At 43.8% G+C, this 18,612-nt stretch overlaps 1 protein-coding gene across 8 annotated transcripts in view; it reads left to right on the top strand.

The window, feature by feature from the left end:
- The window catches only part of LOC143817058 (serine/threonine-protein kinase Nek5-like), a 163,845-nt gene that overhangs the window by 141,015 nt on the left and 4,218 nt on the right, over positions 1-18,612 (top strand). For 4 of the 8 annotated variants that reach the window (XM_077298136.1, XM_077298135.1, XM_077298132.1 and 1 more), the window contains exons 15-21: positions 1,653-1,736; positions 8,562-8,660; positions 9,117-9,197; positions 9,984-10,058; positions 10,932-11,019; positions 11,856-12,008; positions 13,823-13,939. In XM_077298136.1, the coding sequence (XP_077154251.1) occupies positions 1,653-1,736; positions 8,562-8,660; positions 9,117-9,197; positions 9,984-10,058; positions 10,932-11,019; positions 11,856-12,008; positions 13,823-13,939 (697 nt within the window). The remainder of the gene's footprint in view (positions 1-1,652; positions 1,737-8,561; positions 8,661-9,116; positions 9,198-9,983; positions 10,059-10,931; positions 11,020-11,855; positions 12,009-13,822; positions 13,940-18,612) is intronic. The other 4 variants (XM_077298137.1, XM_077298134.1, XM_077298138.1 and 1 more) reach the window with 2 other exon arrangements.

Below are 18,612 nucleotides of genomic sequence, written 5' to 3'. Positions count from 1 at the left end.
GGTCTCCACCCTCCAAACAGGATGAGGAGGCGGACCTCAGCTGTTGACGGACACGTCCTCAGGACCAAGAAATGTTTAGACTGGGCGGCCATTGTTCTTCGCGCTCTCTAGCTTGTCTACGCCTACTCCACGCCCCTCTTCCTCTCCCGCGCCTCTCCTCAGCGCTGCAATGGCGGCGGTTTTGGCGGTTAATGGCACAGCACAGTCTCTCAATAAAGTACAGTCCAAGCACAGTAAATCACAGTTCCAAGGCACACATGACCTGATTCTTCAGGCTTAAGTAGATCCTGTTCGTGACGCCAAGTTTGGAGCGCCCCCACACCGCCGCAGGGCCTAGGGGTACCCGGTACCGGGCCTCTGAGTCTCAGTTCAGGAGTGGTCACGGTGGCTAGGCCCGGTCCGTGGCCCTGTCTGTCAGTGGGGGACGTCCGGTGCAATAAGTGGTGTTGTAACGGTGCAGTTGTGGGGTGCAGGTCGCGGTAAATAACGAGGACACCAGGTTGCAGTCTCTTTACCTCTTTACTGAAGATCTCTGAGTCCTCAGTCCAGAATACGGCTCACCAGGCTGCGCAAGTCCGGCCGGTCCAATGACACTTCCAGAGTTCTCTTCACAGGAGGAAATCTGTGCCTTCCCCCTAGCGCTATGTGTTGTGGTCCTTCCCTGCTGTGCTTACGGAAAGTACCCCACAACTGTTGTGTCTGTTTCTTAAGTTCCCTCACAACTCGACTAGATGATGTTCTGCTAATCCTCCGTCCCTCCCTGAGGTTCGGGTAGGAACGGCACCCGTTTGACGGGTAGGCCTGGAGTTCTTCCGGGACCCTAGAGACGCCCCTCTCCCACAATTGCCTCCCAAGACTTCATAGGTGATTTGAGTTAGACAGCCCGCCTGAGACTGACTGTCCTGCCGCTGTTTGGAGTATTGCTTGAAGCTGAATGTTATTCTACTCCCTCGGCGTTCCGGCCACCGGTAGTGCGCCTCAGTAGGATGTTGCTTCGGTCTTACAGCACGACTCCTACTGGTATTTCTCCTTTGCGTGACCCCGTTTCTCACTCAGCACAATCTATCTCTCTTCTAATCCTTTCTTGGGCACCGCCGCTACCCGGAGCAGGCGCGGTCCCGTTACGTTTGTTCTCGTTGCCAAGCCTCTGTCAGGATCCCACCCCTGACAGAGACCCTACTGTATCTTCCCCTACAACACCCTCTGCCACAAGGTGTTGCCTGGTTCCAACCCAGTCAGCTTTTCTGATCTAACTTCCTGCCTGACCCCCAGTTTACCCACTATGGTGGGGAGTGGCCTAATGAATAGCACCCTTAGCTCCCCCCGGAGGCCCGGCTGTGAAATGTATTGGTGTCTGTGATACCTGATCAGATGAACTCCTTCAGTGCCATCGGACGTACCATAGCTCCCCATAGTGGCGGAGCCACAGTACTGCAACGACCAGGACTCTGGGGCGCTGCACCTGTGCTTGGTTTGAACAGTCATTTTGTGCTGACCGACTCCCTCTAACACTGCACACCGGTTCAACCATAGGCCCCATGTAAGCATAGAGCATAGCATTATTCCAGGATGTGTGTATTTTATTCACCTTTAAGAAACAAACCATATAGAATTCTGTGTAAATTAAATTATGCGCAAAATTTGCTTAACAGGAACATTTGAGACAACTTGAAGTCATCCGCCAACAATATCGAAATGAGGTTAGAGAAATCCGAATGAAAGCTGGTGCCCCCCAGGTAACGTGTCCTTTTACTATGAATTCATATCGTTGGGATTGGTGGAACCGTGGTGTTACCAGAAGCATTAAATTGCTACACTTGGTATCTATGAAAGCTTCTGCCCCATGTACAAAGATGCACTAATGCCCCAACCTTAAAGACAGATTTGATTAGAAAAAACAAGCAAATACCAAACAAAAAAGTTGTGCCTCTAGAAAATCATAATATTACAATCACTGACCAGTGAAGTGACTAACACTGATTACCTTGTAATAATGTTAAATGGTGGGAGAGTGCATCGCATCTTGCTGCCTGGGAGGCTGTGTAGCTGCAAAGCGGTCAGAGCGCCCAATCGGTTCATCATTGAAAACTCCTACAATGGGCTCCTGAACACCAGAATTGGACCATAGCGCAATGAAAAAAGATGTTCTATGAAGAAACAATAAGTCAATTGTTCCTGCATGACTCATGAGTCAATGCAAAAGCGCCTGGCAAGGGAAGAGGAGGAGCAGCTGGGTCAGGAGTTGAAGAGGAGAATAATTTTTGCAGGAAAAAGGGACTTCCAGTTACTACAAAGAACAGAGAAAGGAGAATTAACTTGGTAGAAAGGCAAAATGAGCAATTGTAAGTGCACAGTGCAATATGATATGATGACTGCAGTATATTAAGATGTGTGATGCAGTGACCCCTGCTACAGCTAGGTGGCGCTGCATGTGCTCCTCAGGATATGCATGTAGGCATATCTGTAGTTATAATGGTTGAACTAGCCACACACACCTCCCACCTATGGGAGTGGCTACAAGTATATAATGTGACCATGTGGGTCACATGGAAGAAAGAATGGATGGACCTGAGTGGTCTGTGTGCCAGGTCCTGGAGGGCCTCTCTGTTGGGAGGTCCTGAGAGTAGGACTAGATCCCTGAAGAGCACATGGGGGAGGCCTTGGACCTGGGGGCCTGTGTGTTGGACGGTCCCAGATGGGGATGGACGTCCTGAATAGCGCAGAGAGGACGCATGTGCAGAGTCCGTGATGGCACCGCGTTTGGGGAAGCTACAGCCCGTCTGAGGATCTGGACTGTCAGGTGGTCTGGTGAGCAAGGCATTGCCTGGGACGGTGATCCTAGTTCGGCAACTTCCCTGAGAGAGAGTACTGACAGGAGTCAGCGTACGGAGCAGGAGCTCCTGGAAGGTAACCCAGCGTATGGGGTGCTGTGAAGTCACCCATGGTAACTGGACGGAGTAAGGTCCAGCATGATTAGAGACTGCAACCGTAATGTTGTATGTTGGTGCCTGTTGTGCTCCATGGACATTAATGAACTGTATGGCGTGCAGTCACCCACGATAACTGGACACAGAGGTTCGGCGTGTTTAGTGACCACGTTTCAAAGCCGTATTGTGAAGATTGATGTAAAGACTGTTTGCTTGTTGATCATATTTCTGTGGCTTATGACTCCATAATAAACCACATGGACTGTTAAAGTGAAAACCCGTGCCTGACTACGTTAATCCGCTGCCAAATGAGTGTCCCCCAATACACTCAGTAAGTGCAATCTTACAGATGATAAAAACTTTAATGGGAGGAGGAGGGCTTCTTTAAACATTGCTGCCCAGCAAGTACAACTCTTCATGGTAGTGGTATTCCCAATGGGGTCTTGCAGCAGGATAATGCTCTATGCCACACTGCAAATATTTTTTAGGAAAATTTTGAGGAACATGACAAAGAGTTCAAGATGTTGATTTGGCCTCCACGTTCCCCAAATCTGAATTTAAAGGGTAACTGTTATTTCAAGTAATTTTCAGAATAATCTGTCGTGTGTACACATAAGAATAAACACTATTTTCTGGCCACATATACTGCCCTTTCAGCTGTTTACCCCTCTGCAGGCTATCTATCTTAACTTGCAATTGACTCTGACTTAATGGGAGGAGACTAGCTGCAGTAATCTCTCCCATACACGGCATTTATACTCTTTATTCCTTAGTTAGCACTCAGACAGAAGTAGCAGCAACATGCAGAATATTGTACAGCAGTACTGATCATTGTATATGTGAATCCAGCTCTAGGGTGAGATAAAAGACTTGTTAGAAAGCTCAGGACGATGTTTATAAATCTCCCTCTGCCTGTTTCTGGACTCCGAATCTTATTTCTCCTCCCCCTCCACTCTCTATAAAGTATAATAGGCTATGTAACATGAGACCTCACTCTGCTGGTAGTCCATCTTATCAGAATTAAAGAGGTTGTCCGACCTCGTAATCTAAAAAAAATGTTTAAGCTAATACGTGCTGTATTGTAATATACACTCACCGGCCACTTTATTAGGTACACCATGCTAGTAACGGGTTGGACCCCCTTTTGCCTTCAGAACTGCCTCAATTCTTCGTGGCATAGATTCAACAAGGTGCTGGAAGCATTCCTCAGAGATTTTGGTCCATATTGACATGATGGCATCACACAGTTGCCGCAGATTTGTCGGCTGCACATCCCAAAGATGCTCCATACAAGGCAGGATGGATCCATGCTTTCATGTTGTTTACGCCAAATTCTGACCCTACCATCCGAATGTCGCAGCAGAAATCGAGACTCATCAGACCAAGCAACGTTTTTCCAATCTTCTACTGTCCAATTTCGATGAGCTTGTACAAATTGTAGCCTCAGTTTCCTGTTCTTAGCTGAAAGGAGTGGTACCCGGTGTGGTCTTCTGCTGCTGTAGCCCATCTGCCTCAAAGTTCGACGCACTGTGCATTCAGAGATGCTCTTAGGCCTACCTTGGTTGTAACGGGTGGCGATTTGAGTCACTGTTGCCTTTCTATCAGCTCGAACCAGTCTGCCCATTCTCCTCTGACCTCTGGCATCAACAAGGCATTTCCGCCCACAGAACTGCCGCTCACTGGATTTTTTTTCTTTTTCGGACCATTCTCTGTAAACCCTAGAGATGGTTGTGTGTGAAAATCCCAGTAGATCAGCAGTTTCTGAAATACTCAGACCAGCCCTTCTGGCACCAACAACCATGCCACGTTCAGAGGCACTCAAATCACCTTTCTTCCCCATACTGATGCTCGGTTTGAACTGCAGGAGATTGTCTTGACCATGTCTACATGCCTAAATGCACTGAGTTGCCGCCATGTGATTGGCTGATTAGAAATTAAGTGTTAACAAGAAGTTGGACAGGTGTACCTAATAAAGTGGCCAGTGAGTGTACAGCACCCCAATACTTTTTTTTTTTGGGTCCTTCCTTTTGTTCTTCCCGAATTTCACTTCGCTCCCTGCACACCGTTTCTTTACATCTGACTCTACCAGACCAAGCAGCTTTCTGGGCTTTATTTCTAAGCTCACAGCCACATATAGCTCCGCCCACTGCACACTCATTGGCTGCTAGTATCTGCCCTAGAAACGTAAGGATGAATGACCTCGGGGAGATCAAAACATCCAACACCGCGGAGACACCATCACGTGTTTCTCAACGCAAGCAATGAATAGCCAGGTCTTTCACCGGGAAGGAACAACCACGGGAAGGGCAGCATCCAATAAAGGAAAACCACCTATGCCAAAACATGGTATCCATCCACAGACAGCTGTTTCGGGGTATTTGCCCCTCATCAGTGTGGAGTAGGAAACTGGCTATTAGGAGCAGTGCCTGGTGAATCTGCCCTAGAACTGACTTCTATAATTAATTCCAGCATTGGCGCAGTGTCCTGTGCGCTCATCTGTGGAAAACAGCATCTACTCACATCTGTAGGGCTAATAAAGTTGCTACATGTCCCCCTACATTACCCCTCATAGACATATGAATACTGTGTAATGAAAAATTAGATTTTTTACTTACCGTAAAATCGGTTTCTCGTAGAGCCAAGGTCTGCGACCCATCAGGTCTGTGCGTGGAAATGCACTCTGCCAGCCAATCACAGGCCAGCAACTGATGTCGGTGTGCACGTGGCTGGGGCGCATGACCGTGACATCATGAGCTCCTGTCACTTGCACGCTGGTCAGCTGCCGACTTCAGAAGAGGAACAGGGATATATTGCCAGGATGGGGCCCAGAATAAAGGACATGAGGGGGAATATATATACAGTGGCTTGTGAAAGTTTTTACCCGTCTTGGCATCATTCGTGTTTTGCTACCTCACAACCTGAAATTTCATAGTTTTTTTTTTGAGTTTGCATTAGTTCATGTAAAGAACATGCCTATAATTGTGAATATTTGGTTTTATTTTTATCGTGAAGCAAACAACAAATAGGATTAAATAACTCAAAACTTCAGTGTGCAAAATGATTAACTCCCTGAAGTCAGTACTTTATAGAGCTAACTTTTGCTGCAATTACAGCTGCATGTCACTTTGGATAAATCTCTATGAGCTTTCCACATTTTGCTGCTGAGATTTTTGTTCATTCTTCAAGGTAAAACTGCTCCAGCTCCTTCAAGTTAGATAGTTTTCACTGATCAACAGCAATCTTTATGTCTGACCACAGATTTTCAACTGGATTAAGGTCTGGGCCATGACTAGGCCACTCCAAAATATTTGCATGTTTCCCCTTAAAACACTTGAGTGTTGCTTTAGCAGTATGCTTTGGACCATTGTTTGGGCGCATGGCAGGGCTCAGAAGGGAGGGAGCACCGTTTGACTTTTTGATTGCAAAATTGGCTGAATCAATGGCGGGCACCATGTCGCGTTTGGAGACTCCCTGATGTACCTAAACAGTGGAAACTCCCCAATTCTAACTGCAACCCTAACACAGCCCTAACCACAACCATTAACCCAACAACACCATAACTCCAACACCACAACCCGAACCCCAACACAACCCTCGTCCCAACCTTAACCCTATTCCGACCTTAACCCTAGCTCTAACCCAACCCTAACCCTAGCTTTAATCCCTAACCCTAGCCCTAACCCTAATGGAAAAATGGAAATAAATACTTTTTTTTAATTTTATTATTTTTACCTAACTATAGGGGTGATAAAGGGGGGGTTGATTTGCTATTTTTTTTTATTTTGATCACTGTAATAGGGTCTATCACATTCATCAAAATGTACCAATAGGAGAAATCTTCTATTGTTGCCAGGTGGCGGCCGGCAGATCTCAGCGGGTGCAATGCACATGCTCCCGCCATTTTCTTCCCAGAAGAAAACGCCGGGGGACATCACTGGGGGATGCAGGAGGTGCCGGAGGTATCGGGGGACCCCATTTCTTTATCCTCTGATGTGCTAGATCATATCAGAGGAGAAATAAATAAATAGGAAATCTGACTTTTCCCCCGCCCCCCGATCGCCGTTATTCCGTGAATAATGGTGATCACAACACTGGGGACGGTAAAAACCAACCCGAATCATGTTCTCCAGGGTCTCAGCTACCCCTGGTAGCCAAGACCCCAGAGAATTTCCGATGCTGGGGGGCACTATAACCTTATTTCTCAGCGCCGTTAAAAAGCGGCTCTGAGGCATAAGTACCCTTAACTGCCGCAGTTCAAAGACATATCGGCGGTCGTTAAGGGGTTAAAATATAACTTTGGAAAATTGTTCCTCATTAGTAATATGCAAACATTTCCAAAAATGATACTCTTCTTTCTAGAAAATTTTCCTCAATTGTGGTTAGTGGGTAAACCTCCACCTGAATTGCAGGAATTATCTGAAAAGAGAAGAGTTTTCAGTATTAGCAGTGTTATAAACAGTGCTGAGCATAAATAAATCTGACAGGTCCCTGTTCAGACTAGGAAACGCCCTTCTCTGACCCTGGCCTGTCCCTGCCTGACATCGGAAGTTGTCACCATAAGATAACAAAATGATGCCCCCACTCAACAGTGGCTTACCCCTAGGATCACTAGAGAAGCAATTCCCTAAGGAGTAAATGACTTACACCCAAAACAACCGCAACCAACACAAACTACAGCAAAGTAAATTAATCCAACAAAGTCCATCACCAGCAGGAAACACCAGTAGGGGAAGATATTTAAAGCTGCACCCGACAGGTGATAAGACAGAGTAAATAAAAAACACCTGTTACCCAAAACCAACAGAAACAAAGATAACAACAGAACACAAAATCAAGAGTTCAAATCCAGAAGCGTGACACAGTGATGTGCCCAAGTGCTTGTTACACGAGTTTGCCTAGGGTGCTCGGGTATGCACCTAGTATCGTGGGTCCTCGAGTGACATGTTCGAGTCCCCATGGTCACATGTTTCGCAGCTATTAGAGAGCCACAAAACATGCGGGGATTGCCTGACAAACAAGGGCAATCCCCACATGTTTGGTTGCTGCCTAGCAGCTGCGAAACATGTGACCATGGGGACTCGTACATGTAATTTGAGTGATAGTGCATACCCCAGCACCCTTGGCAAACTCGAGTAACCAGTACTTGCGCTCATCACTAATGACACACTCTCCATCCACCATCCAGTCTCTAAAAGACGTTTTTCTTGAAAAATATTCTATGAAACTCGGTCTTATCAAAAGTTTGGAAATTGTTTTTGTGTTCAGTGGTGTACTCATTTATGCAGAGCACTATATACAGTATATATGTACAGATGCGAGGAGCAGGAGGTTTGTGGGATGAAGCTTTAATTAGTAGCTAGTGAGATGGAAGTGAAGTCAGAGAAAGAGGCATTGCTGCCATTTTGTTACTACCTGTAGTTGGAGGTACAAAGGACCTTGAAAACTTTTATTAAAGGAAATAGAAGGAATTATAAGCCCTGTAATTATTATATTAATATCTATAATAATTTGTCCCTAGGTTGACTATAACTTCTAATGAGTACAATAAAATTAAATATATACATACTATATATTATTATGTAAAAATCTATAAGAATGCATTGAAATGTGGGCAAATCATATGGCTCTTTCCAGGGACCTCCTAAGGCAACAGATGGGACTTACCTTGTAAAGCCAGGAAACAAAGGAGGAGAATTTCCTTCAGATCGACCAGATGCAAAAGAACCAACTGAGGTAAATATGTAGTCACTGGGCATTGCACCTGGGCTCTATGGGGGCATAAAGGCTACATAAACGCACTGCTGTTAATGGCATTTGATCGTTGGGAACCAAGGCAAAGCTATTGGGTTGACCCTACCATAGGATTGTGGAGTATAGCAGAAAAAGAGAATCCCACTACCATGTACATGGCAGATACGATGTACCAAGGCCCTTCAGTACTTCTCAATGCCTCTGGAATTCTGACCAAATGTGAACTTGGTATAGCTTGTCTGTTATCCTGTATGTAAGTACAATGTGTAGATTTACTATCATATTTGTACCAAAAGTTCAAGAATTCTAAATAAATAATCTTTAAAAAGTGTTTTAAGTACACCTGAACCTGTATAACATAAGCCACGATACAGACAAATATAGGAGTAAAGATGTTACATATGCTGCTGATGAAGATCTCGGTTTTATATATTCTAGGAAATACAACAAACGTTTAATGATATCATCAAGCAAAACCGACAAGAGCAAAAAGCCCTGGAAGAAAAGTACAAAGTAAAGGTATATTCTGTTTGCACCACTGTCGCCTTATAATAAAAAAATAATTGTGTATCTCATATGGTCAGAGATTGGAGAAGGACTTGCAGACATAACCCCATAAATGTATGGGGCCCTAGAAATGGGGGTGAGGGAAACTCCTACCTCCCACGATATACCAGTGTATGAATTTATGTTTTTACCTTTAAGAATATTATAGATTTATTTTTTTTATTTTTTATAATACTCTCAAAATTCCTTGCTGGTGCGACAAAAAGTGCATTAGTCCACGGTAATGTCAAGTTACATGGCCGCGTTGCCCGGTGGTTGTCTTGAGATGTTGCACATTGTAAATGAAACCTCACAGAGACGAACATTACAACAGCTTACAGCCAATAGACAACTCAGCCTCGTTACATTGTTACTACGGTCTATATGTTATGTTGTCGTAAAGGGGAGCGGGGAATCTTGACAGTAATTATATTAGACTTTTTTTCTTAGCTTTTTAATGCTCACGTTAGCTTGTGGGACCCAATGTCAAATATCCAACGTGACACTCAAATATCAGACGTCTTTAATAGTATCTGTATTTTTATATGAGACAAAAGGACCTTTTGGGCATACCAAGGAGGAACATCCAGTTGTCGGGTCATTTATACCTTCCCTGGGGAATTACAGAATAATGACACAAAGCAGAATTATAAGAAAAGATGCTCCTGCAATATCCGATATTTAATAGGGAAGCAATAGTATCTAATGAGAAATAATCTTAAATCCTCCATGATATGTAATATTGTTTTCTATTTTTAGGGTGGAGTAAGGTTCGAAATTAATGATATCACAGAAGAAATTCAGATTGATTGTTCCCATAGAGAGAATGAAGAGGTCAGAGCAACTTTATTACTATAAACCTGGATTTTTCATACTTTAGTTTATGCGACTGTGGACCATTGCTGTATAACTTTGTATGCAAGGTTGGATGCAGCATGGTGCTCCCTGGCCATTCACTCTTTTGAGGGGTTGTCTTGGCATTAGAGGCCATGTCGCTATACAAGGTGGTGCTCTACTCAACCTCTCTATGAGCGAGAACTGAGGGACATAATAGCTGCTTCCGCTCTGGGATACTTTGTGCATCTATGCATTAGATGACAGTCCAATTATCATCTGCGGTGGCCAAGAATGTCTACCCATGATCTCCATGGGTTTATCATCAAGTAGACACTGGACTCTGAAGCAGTAGGAACTTGTTCTGCGGAGTGATGGAATCTTGCTTCTCTCTCTGGTCGCCTGATGGATGAGTCTGAGTTTGGCGAATGCTGGAGAATGTTACCTGCCTGACTGCATTTTGCAACTGTAAAGTTTGGTGGAGGAGGAATGATGCTATGGGGATGTTTATCGTGAGTTGACGTAGGCTATTGAGTGTCACTGAAGGGAAATCTTAATAGCTTAAAAGCAATGTCCATAAAGACATGGTTGTTGGAATTTGATGTGGAACAACACGAGTGACTGCACAGAGCCCTGACATCAATCCCATTGAACATCTTTGGCTAGCTTTTTATCTGCAAAAGGACAACAAACTTCATATGAATGCCTTTGGATTTAGTATAGGATGCCATAAAAGCTCCTGTAAGTGTAATGTATAGGGGTCCCAGTAATTTTTTTTCCATTTGGTGTACGTCCATAGCACTGTTATTTGCCTCAGTAGCTATAATTTTCTGATGATAATATTAAAGGAAATGTTGGATATTACTTTTACAGGAAAATGATCCTCTGAATGACACGTTAACCTTTGATCATGGAGAAAAACTAGAGGGCACCAACTGGCGGGAGATTTATATGGATCAAGGTCAGGATATGTAACCATTCATTTAAAAGGGTTGTCCATTACTTTGATGTTGATTTGGCCTATCTAAGAGAGAGGTAATCTGTAACAGATCAGGTTCACCCCCAAACAATCAGATTTTTTTTGTGCCACCACATGTTAGCAGTTGTGGAGCAGAGGAGCAGAGCTCCGTCAACAATGTAGTGGCCACAGCCGGGTGCTGAAGCGTCTCTCCTATTTATACAATAGGTGCAGATGTGCGATACCCAGCAGCTACCACTACACAGTTGATGACACTGAAATGTGCTCTGCAACTGCTCACATCTGGCTGCTACCGGCACTGCGAACAGCTGATGGATGAGGGGGCTGGGTGTTGTACCAGAACTGGTCCTATATCGGTGACATAGCCTAAGGATAGGTCATCAATATAAAAGTGGTGGATAGCCCTTTAATAAAAATAATCTGCATTGTTTAAAACCTAAGATTTCCAGCTCTGGTATGTGCACTGTATCGGGTACATGCTATGTTCTATCGCGGTGCTTGTTTACTCTCCTTATGCTGTGTTTTTATATATGCACCACTATATATGATTATTGCCTTACAGGCAAGTTACAGATTTCCTTCAAAAACATTAGTTTTGAAATGTATGATTTTTATAACATTCTGTTAAAAAGGCTTTTCACTGGATTGTAGAAAATAGCTTTAGGAATTCATGTCTATTTATCCACCCAGTTATTAGGGGTGCAGATGAATCCACTGCATCCAAACCTATGGGCCTATGGCCACCGACATATAAGAGATGTCTATGCTAGATACACTTTATCCCATAGCAGATGTAACCATGTTCTTTCTCATTACAGGAGATGGAAATCTAGTGAATAACCGAAAACAGTGGACCTCCAAAGAGCCTAACACACTTCTTGGTAATCTACGAGGATTGGGCATCCCAGCAGAGTGTAATACTATGGGTGACACCGTGTGGGATGGAGATTTCTGCCACTCGGCAAAGGCTGGTAAAAGGTCACATTGTTATTTTCAGGTTTCTTTGAAACTAGCTTTTCACAATTTTTATACTTTTAAAAAAAGTCATAAACCTTAATACCCTCCCCCTTTCCAAGTTGGCTTTTGCAGAAATACTACGCAGAGACGGTAATTTTTTCCAATCACAAAATTATGCAATTGTACTATTTGTTATTTACCTATATGAAATATTTACTATACTTGTTATACAATTTGTTGTGTTGATACAGAGTTGCTTGAAAGTTTGTGAACCCTTCAGAAATTTCACCTAAAACTAGTTAACACAAGTCCTAAAAGTAGATAAAGAGAAACAATTAAAACAATAGAGTCAAAAATATTATAGTTTTACGTGGAAAAATTATCCAATAAAACATGTTTAAGTGAACGTTTAGAAAATTACTTGAAACTAGTCTGTTTTTTTTCAACTAATGGGATGACAATCAGATGTGAGTTGGTGACCTGGTTTATTTAAAGAGCAGGGATCTATCAAAGTCTGATCATTTACAACCCATTTTATCAAAGAGGATTTCTGAGAACCTCAGAAGAAAAATCATTGATACTCATCAGGTTGGAAAAGGTAACGAAACCATCTCTAAAGAGTTTGTACTCGATCAATCCACAGTTAGACATGTTGTGTACTAATAGAACCAATAGGATTCCTCATAAATAATAGAATTGTCCTTCTTTTTTTGTTATTGGCATTTTGATATTGTGTACAAATGGAGGAAATTCGAGACTATTATTGGTGGAAAACTATGATAACTCCAAAGTCAAGGCATATAATAGTCTGTAAAGTCACAAAGGAACCCAAGAGAACCTTTAGGCAACTACAGGCCTCTCATATTAGCTAATGTTCCTGATCCACCATCAGGAGGAGATGGGTAACAATGATGCTCATAGCGGGATTGGAAGGAACAAAAAAGAACATTGCTGCCAATCTGTAGAACACCCAGGCAAGCCAGAACGTTATTGGAACAATATTCTGTGGATGAATGAGACCAAAATGGCTTTGTGGTTTAATTATGTTTGAGGAAAGAAGAATACTGCATTACAGCATAAAAATGTCACATCGTCTGCGTAACACAGTGGTTGTAATCATGGTTTGTGCTGGTTTAGCAGAATCGGGGCCAGTACAACTTCCTGTCATTGATGGAGCAATTGCTTATGATCTCTATCAGCAAATTCTAAAGGAAAATATCAGGACATCTGTCCATGAGCTGAATGTCAAGAGAATGTGGGTCAGGCAGCCAGACAATGACACAAGGCACACAAGTCATTGTACAAAAGAATGGTTAAAGGAGAACAAAGCTGATTTGGAATGGCCAAGTCAAAGTCCTTATCTTAATCCGATAGAAATGTTGTGGAAGCACCTGAAGTGAAAAACCCATCAACCTAGGAGGGTTGAAGCTGTTTTGTAGGGAGGAATGGGCTACAGTTTCTCCACTCCAATGGGATCACACCAGATACTAAAAGAAAATGCTCACATACTTTTGTCGCTCACAGATATGTGATATTGGATTTTCTTGAATAAAAAATTACAAAGTTTAATATTGTTGACTTGTTTGTTTTGGTTCTCTTTATCTACTTTTAAGACTTATGTGAAAATCTGATATCATTTTAGGATAAATTTATGCTGAAATATGGAAAATTCTGAAGGGTTCAGAAACTTTCAAGCACCTCGGTATATTCCAAAATGTATCCCTAGCTTTTTGGTGCCAGCTATCTCATTATTTAGAAAGAATTAATTGCCCTGTGCTATACAAATGGACATGTGTCTTATCCTATTACATGTTTTACTTCAATAAAGAAGATCATGTCTCAGAAAACAGGAAGCACTGGAGACACAAGGCACCGCAAACCCTGATGAGAGCCTTGGAGGCAGCAGATATGGATGACTCCATTGCACCTGGAGAAATTATCCAAGGTAGACATTTGTGTTTTACTCTTAGTCATACTATTAAAATTCATGGAGAAGCTTTGTGCCAACAAAATTTTGATCACCTCCTCATTTGGGTATTTTTGTGCCTTAAAAGGGTTGTCCACTTTATCTTTTTTTTTTTTACAAATTAATTGGTGGACATTGTGGTATTTAGTAATAGGTAAGTATTACAGGTTCTACTCCATTGTAAAGCAGTACCCACTTGTTAGTGCCACCTTCTTCATAGATCACACAACACTCAAGATGGCGGCTAATTGAGGAGCAAGTGACCCGACCTGTCCATCAGCCCCCTCCTTCCTTAGGAAAGCTGTTTTTTCATTAGAGGAGGCTGATGGACAGTTCTGGTCACATATCCCTCCATCTCTTGCCATTTTGAGAGCAGGATAACTGCAGTCTGTGGGGAAGGTGGCATAGACAAGTGGACAGTGCTTCATAAAGGAGGTGATCCTGTAACACTAGTGTATTAGTACGTGCTACAAAATCCTGTCCTAAACACTCCTTCTCTCCCTTCCTGGTGGACTTCCATAATGTGCATTCGAGCTTCCCCAGCATGCTTTACCAGAGATGGATCTCTTGGATTCAGTTGATCACTGCCTATACGGCTTCTGCCATGCAATACACAGACTGACCCCTGGTCTCCTGCCCTGAGCCAATTGCCCTCTTATATGCCTACTGTGATCCGGGCTTGGCGGACACGTGAAACTGGAAATTATGTTATTTTATGCACTGAAAATCCACTTAGTCACTCTGTGCACCAAGCTGGACCTGACTAGCTAAAGGAAGCCTGGGATCAGTTTCATGCTGCCAGAACCAGAGGGATATAGATTTTTTCCCTGAAACTGTAGAGCGTTTCAAGGAAAACATAAGTTTTCAAAATGAGCCAGGCGCAGGACGAAGAGGCCTCTTCCTTGCAGCTTCTACCTGTTCTGTTTGATTCTTAAAGAGGTGGTCCGAAGTCCAAAGTCATTCTCCTCCTAACTTGCTACCTAGTTTTTGCCATAATTTAAACTATTTACTAATACACTTGAATTAAAAATTCCCTTTCCTTCTCTAATTTCACTATCAGACGGCTTTTCTATTTCTTTCTTAGATAATGTTTCGTTTGAGAATCCCAGTGCATGCTGGAATACTCAAACGGATCATCATCAGGGGGCAGATGGTGTAGTTAGGGAACGATAGAGAATTGTAAATTCATGTTTATTAGAAAATAGTGTTAAATATGGCACTAAACTGATAGGGAGTTAGGAGGAAAATTACTTTGGACTTCAGACCACCCCTCTAATGGGAGGTCGGAGGTTGCTGGGGGTAGTGCTCAGTTGATCTTCAGTGCTCCTATTAGAATGAGTGGAGAGGCATTGTGCATGATCAACCTCCGCTCCAGTTGTAGCGCCCCCACCGCCGCAGGGCCGAGGGGTACCCGGTACCGGGCCTCTGAGTCTCTGCTCTGGGGTTGTCACGGTGGCTAGGCCCGGTCCGTGACCCTGCTGAGGGGCGTACAGTAATAGATGTGGATGGTGGTGGTGGTGCGGTGCAGTAAATAACGAGGACACCAGGTTGCAGTCTCTTTTAACTCTTTACTGAAGGCTTCTGGGTCCTCAGTCCGGAGTACGGTTAACCAGGCTGCGCAAGTCCGGCCGGTCCGATGGCACCTCCAGAGTTCCCTTTGCAGGTGGAAATCTGTGCCTTCCTACTAGTGCTATGTGTTGTGGTCCTCCCCTGCTGAGCTTACGGGATAGTCCCCACAACTGTTGTGTCTGTTTCTCGTGTTCCCTCACAACAACTCGATTAGATGATCATCTGCTAATCCTCCATCCCTCCCTGGTGTTATGGTTGGGACGCACCCGTATGACGGGTAGGCTCGGAGCTCTTCCGGGACCCTAGAGTCGCCCCTCTCCAAAGGTTGCCCCCTATGTCTGCGTAGGTGATTTAGGTGAGACAGCCCGCCTGTGACTGACTGTCCTGCCGTTGGTTTGAAGTATGGCTTAGAGCTCTGTACCTCCTCGGCGTTCCGGCCGCCGGTTGTTTGCACCTCAGTAGGATGTTGCCTCGATCTTACAGCACGACTCCTACTGGTATTCTCCTTCTTGCTTTGATCTCGTTTCTCACTCAGCACAATAAATCTCGCTTCTCGTCCTTCCTTAGGGCACCGCCGCTATACTGTGCAGGCACGGTCCCGTAACCTTCTTTCTGTTTGCCAGGCCTCTGTCAGGATCCCACCCCTGACAGGGACCCTACCGAATCTCCCCCTGCAACACCCTCTGCCACAAGGTGTTGCCTGGTTCCAACCCAGTCAGCTTTCTCCCTAACTTCCTGCCTAACCCCCAGTTTTACCAGACTGTGAGGAGTGGCCTAATGAATAGTACCCTTAGCTCCCCCTGGAGGCCAGACTGTGAAATGTATTGGTGTCTGTGATACCTGGTCAGATGAACTCCTTCAGTGCCATCAGACGTACCATAGCCCCCCTTAGCGGCGGAGCCACAGTACTGCAACGACCAGGACTCTGGGGCACTGCACATTCAGCCAGGGCTCTTCAGTGCCCCAGTTCTCAGGATTGGAGGGAGCCATGGCGGTCTGACCCCACTATCCTTTGGATAGGAGATAGCTTTCAAACTTGAACACCATTTTAACTCTAAGATAAGTCTGTATCCTCTATGCTTAAAGTTTGTAAATAAAGAAAACTCTTTTTTACGGATTCGGTGAAGCTGCACACTCTCTTCTTTTTTGGGCACCATTTTAACTACATTAAAAAATACAACACATGATTTTCAGTATCAGCATTGAAATATAGGCAGCATGACATTTACTATAAACTTTTGCGTATGTACAAAGGAATTCCTAAAAATGTTCAGTAAATGTAGTGCCTGCTGTGGTTTGTTACTTTAAAGGGGTTTTCTGAAAACCCCTCTTCCCCAGCTGTAGTTTTTAAAAAAACACAAACCTGCAGTTTATTCACCACAGGTCTACACCACTGCGCCCCGCAGCTGTTATGTCTGCAGCACTGATGTCATGTCAGCAGTGCGGCAGCCAATCAGTTAGCTCCGCGGATATGAGCGGTCGTGCCGTCAGCCATTGTCTGCAGCACTGTGGACACGACGTTAGCACTGACAACCATTAAAGACCCCGGAAGTAGTAGTAGACTTAGCCAGAGACCCAGGAAGCTGAGTAAAGCGCAGATTGTTTAAAAAAAAAAAAACAGCAGGGTTTTTCTGATATGGAAAACCTCCTTAAGGCCATGTGCACACGTTCAGTATTTTTCGCGGTTTTTTCGCATTTTTTCGCTATAAAAACGTGATAAAAACGCGAAAAAAACGCTTACATATGCCTCCCATTATTTTCAGTGTATTCCGCATTTTTTGTGCAAATGTAGCCTTTTTTTCCACGAAAAAAATCGCATTGCGGAAAAAAAAGCAACATGTTCATTAAAATGCGGAATTGCAGGGGATTCCGCACACCTGGGAGTCCATTGATCTGCTTACTTCCCGCACGGGGCTGTGCACACCATGCGGGAAGTAAGCAGATTATGTGCGGTTGGTACCCAGGGTGGAGGAGAGGAGACTCTCCTCCACGCACTGGGCACCATATAATTGGTCAAAAAATAAGAATTAAAATAAAAAATAGTCATATACTCACCTTCGATGTCTTCCCGCCTCTCCACTGCACGCTGTCGCTTCGGTTCCTGTAGCTGGTGTGCGGTGAAGGACCTGCCGATGACGTCGCCGTCTTGTGATTGGTCGAGACCGGTCATGTGACCGCGACGTCATGGAAGGTCCTGCGCGCACACACCATCTATACGGAACGGACGCCGGTGAGGAGATCAGCTGTCTGCGGGTGAGTATAAGCATTTTTTTTATTTTTTTTATTATTTTTAAACATTCTATCTTTTACTATAGATGCTGCAAAAGCAGCATCTATAGTAAAAAGTTGGTCACACTTGTCAAACGCTTTGTTTGACAAGTGTGACCAACCTGTCAGTCAGTTTTCCAAGCGATGCTACAGATCGCTTGGAAAACTTTAGCATTCTGCAAGCTAATTACGCTTGCAGAATGCTAAAAAAAAACGCGAAAAAAACGGAAAAAAAACGCAAAAAAAAAAATGCGGATTTCTTGCAGAAAATTTCCGGTTTTCTTCAGGAAATTTCTGCAAGAAATCTGGACGTGTGCACATACCCTTAGGCTATGTGCACACGTCAGGATTTTGTCAGGATTTTGTCAGGCTTTTTCATCAGGTTTTGTAGCCAAAACCAGGAGTGGGTGATAAATACAGAAGTGATGCATATGTTTCTATTATACTTTTCCTCTAATTGTTCCACTCCTGGTTTTGGCTACAAATCCTGAGGAAAAATCCTGACAAAATCCTGACAAAATCCTGACGTGTGCACATAGCCTTAAGCTACCACTGATAATAGTATAAGCATAACCCACAGTGCACATGGACAACCATATGGTAAGTAATAGGATGAGCAATATGATGTGGCTGCGAGTTTCATTTTTTTATATTTAATTCTTGGCACATCTGTTGTTTCTATCATCTAACTTACGAAAATGATGATAAAAGTTACAATTTGGTAACTTGTAGATTAACTTTGCGTTCTTGATTTGGCAGTAGGTAGGGTAAGATGTTCTAAATAAACAAAAGTAAAGGAACTATGTCATGGAGAA

Source organism: Ranitomeya variabilis, chromosome 3 (genome assembly GCF_051348905.1).
Source record: "Ranitomeya variabilis isolate aRanVar5 chromosome 3, aRanVar5.hap1, whole genome shotgun sequence".
Classification (NCBI taxonomy): Eukaryota; Metazoa; Chordata; class Amphibia; order Anura; family Dendrobatidae; genus Ranitomeya; species Ranitomeya variabilis.
This window is presented reverse-complemented; position numbering and strand designations above follow the sequence as displayed.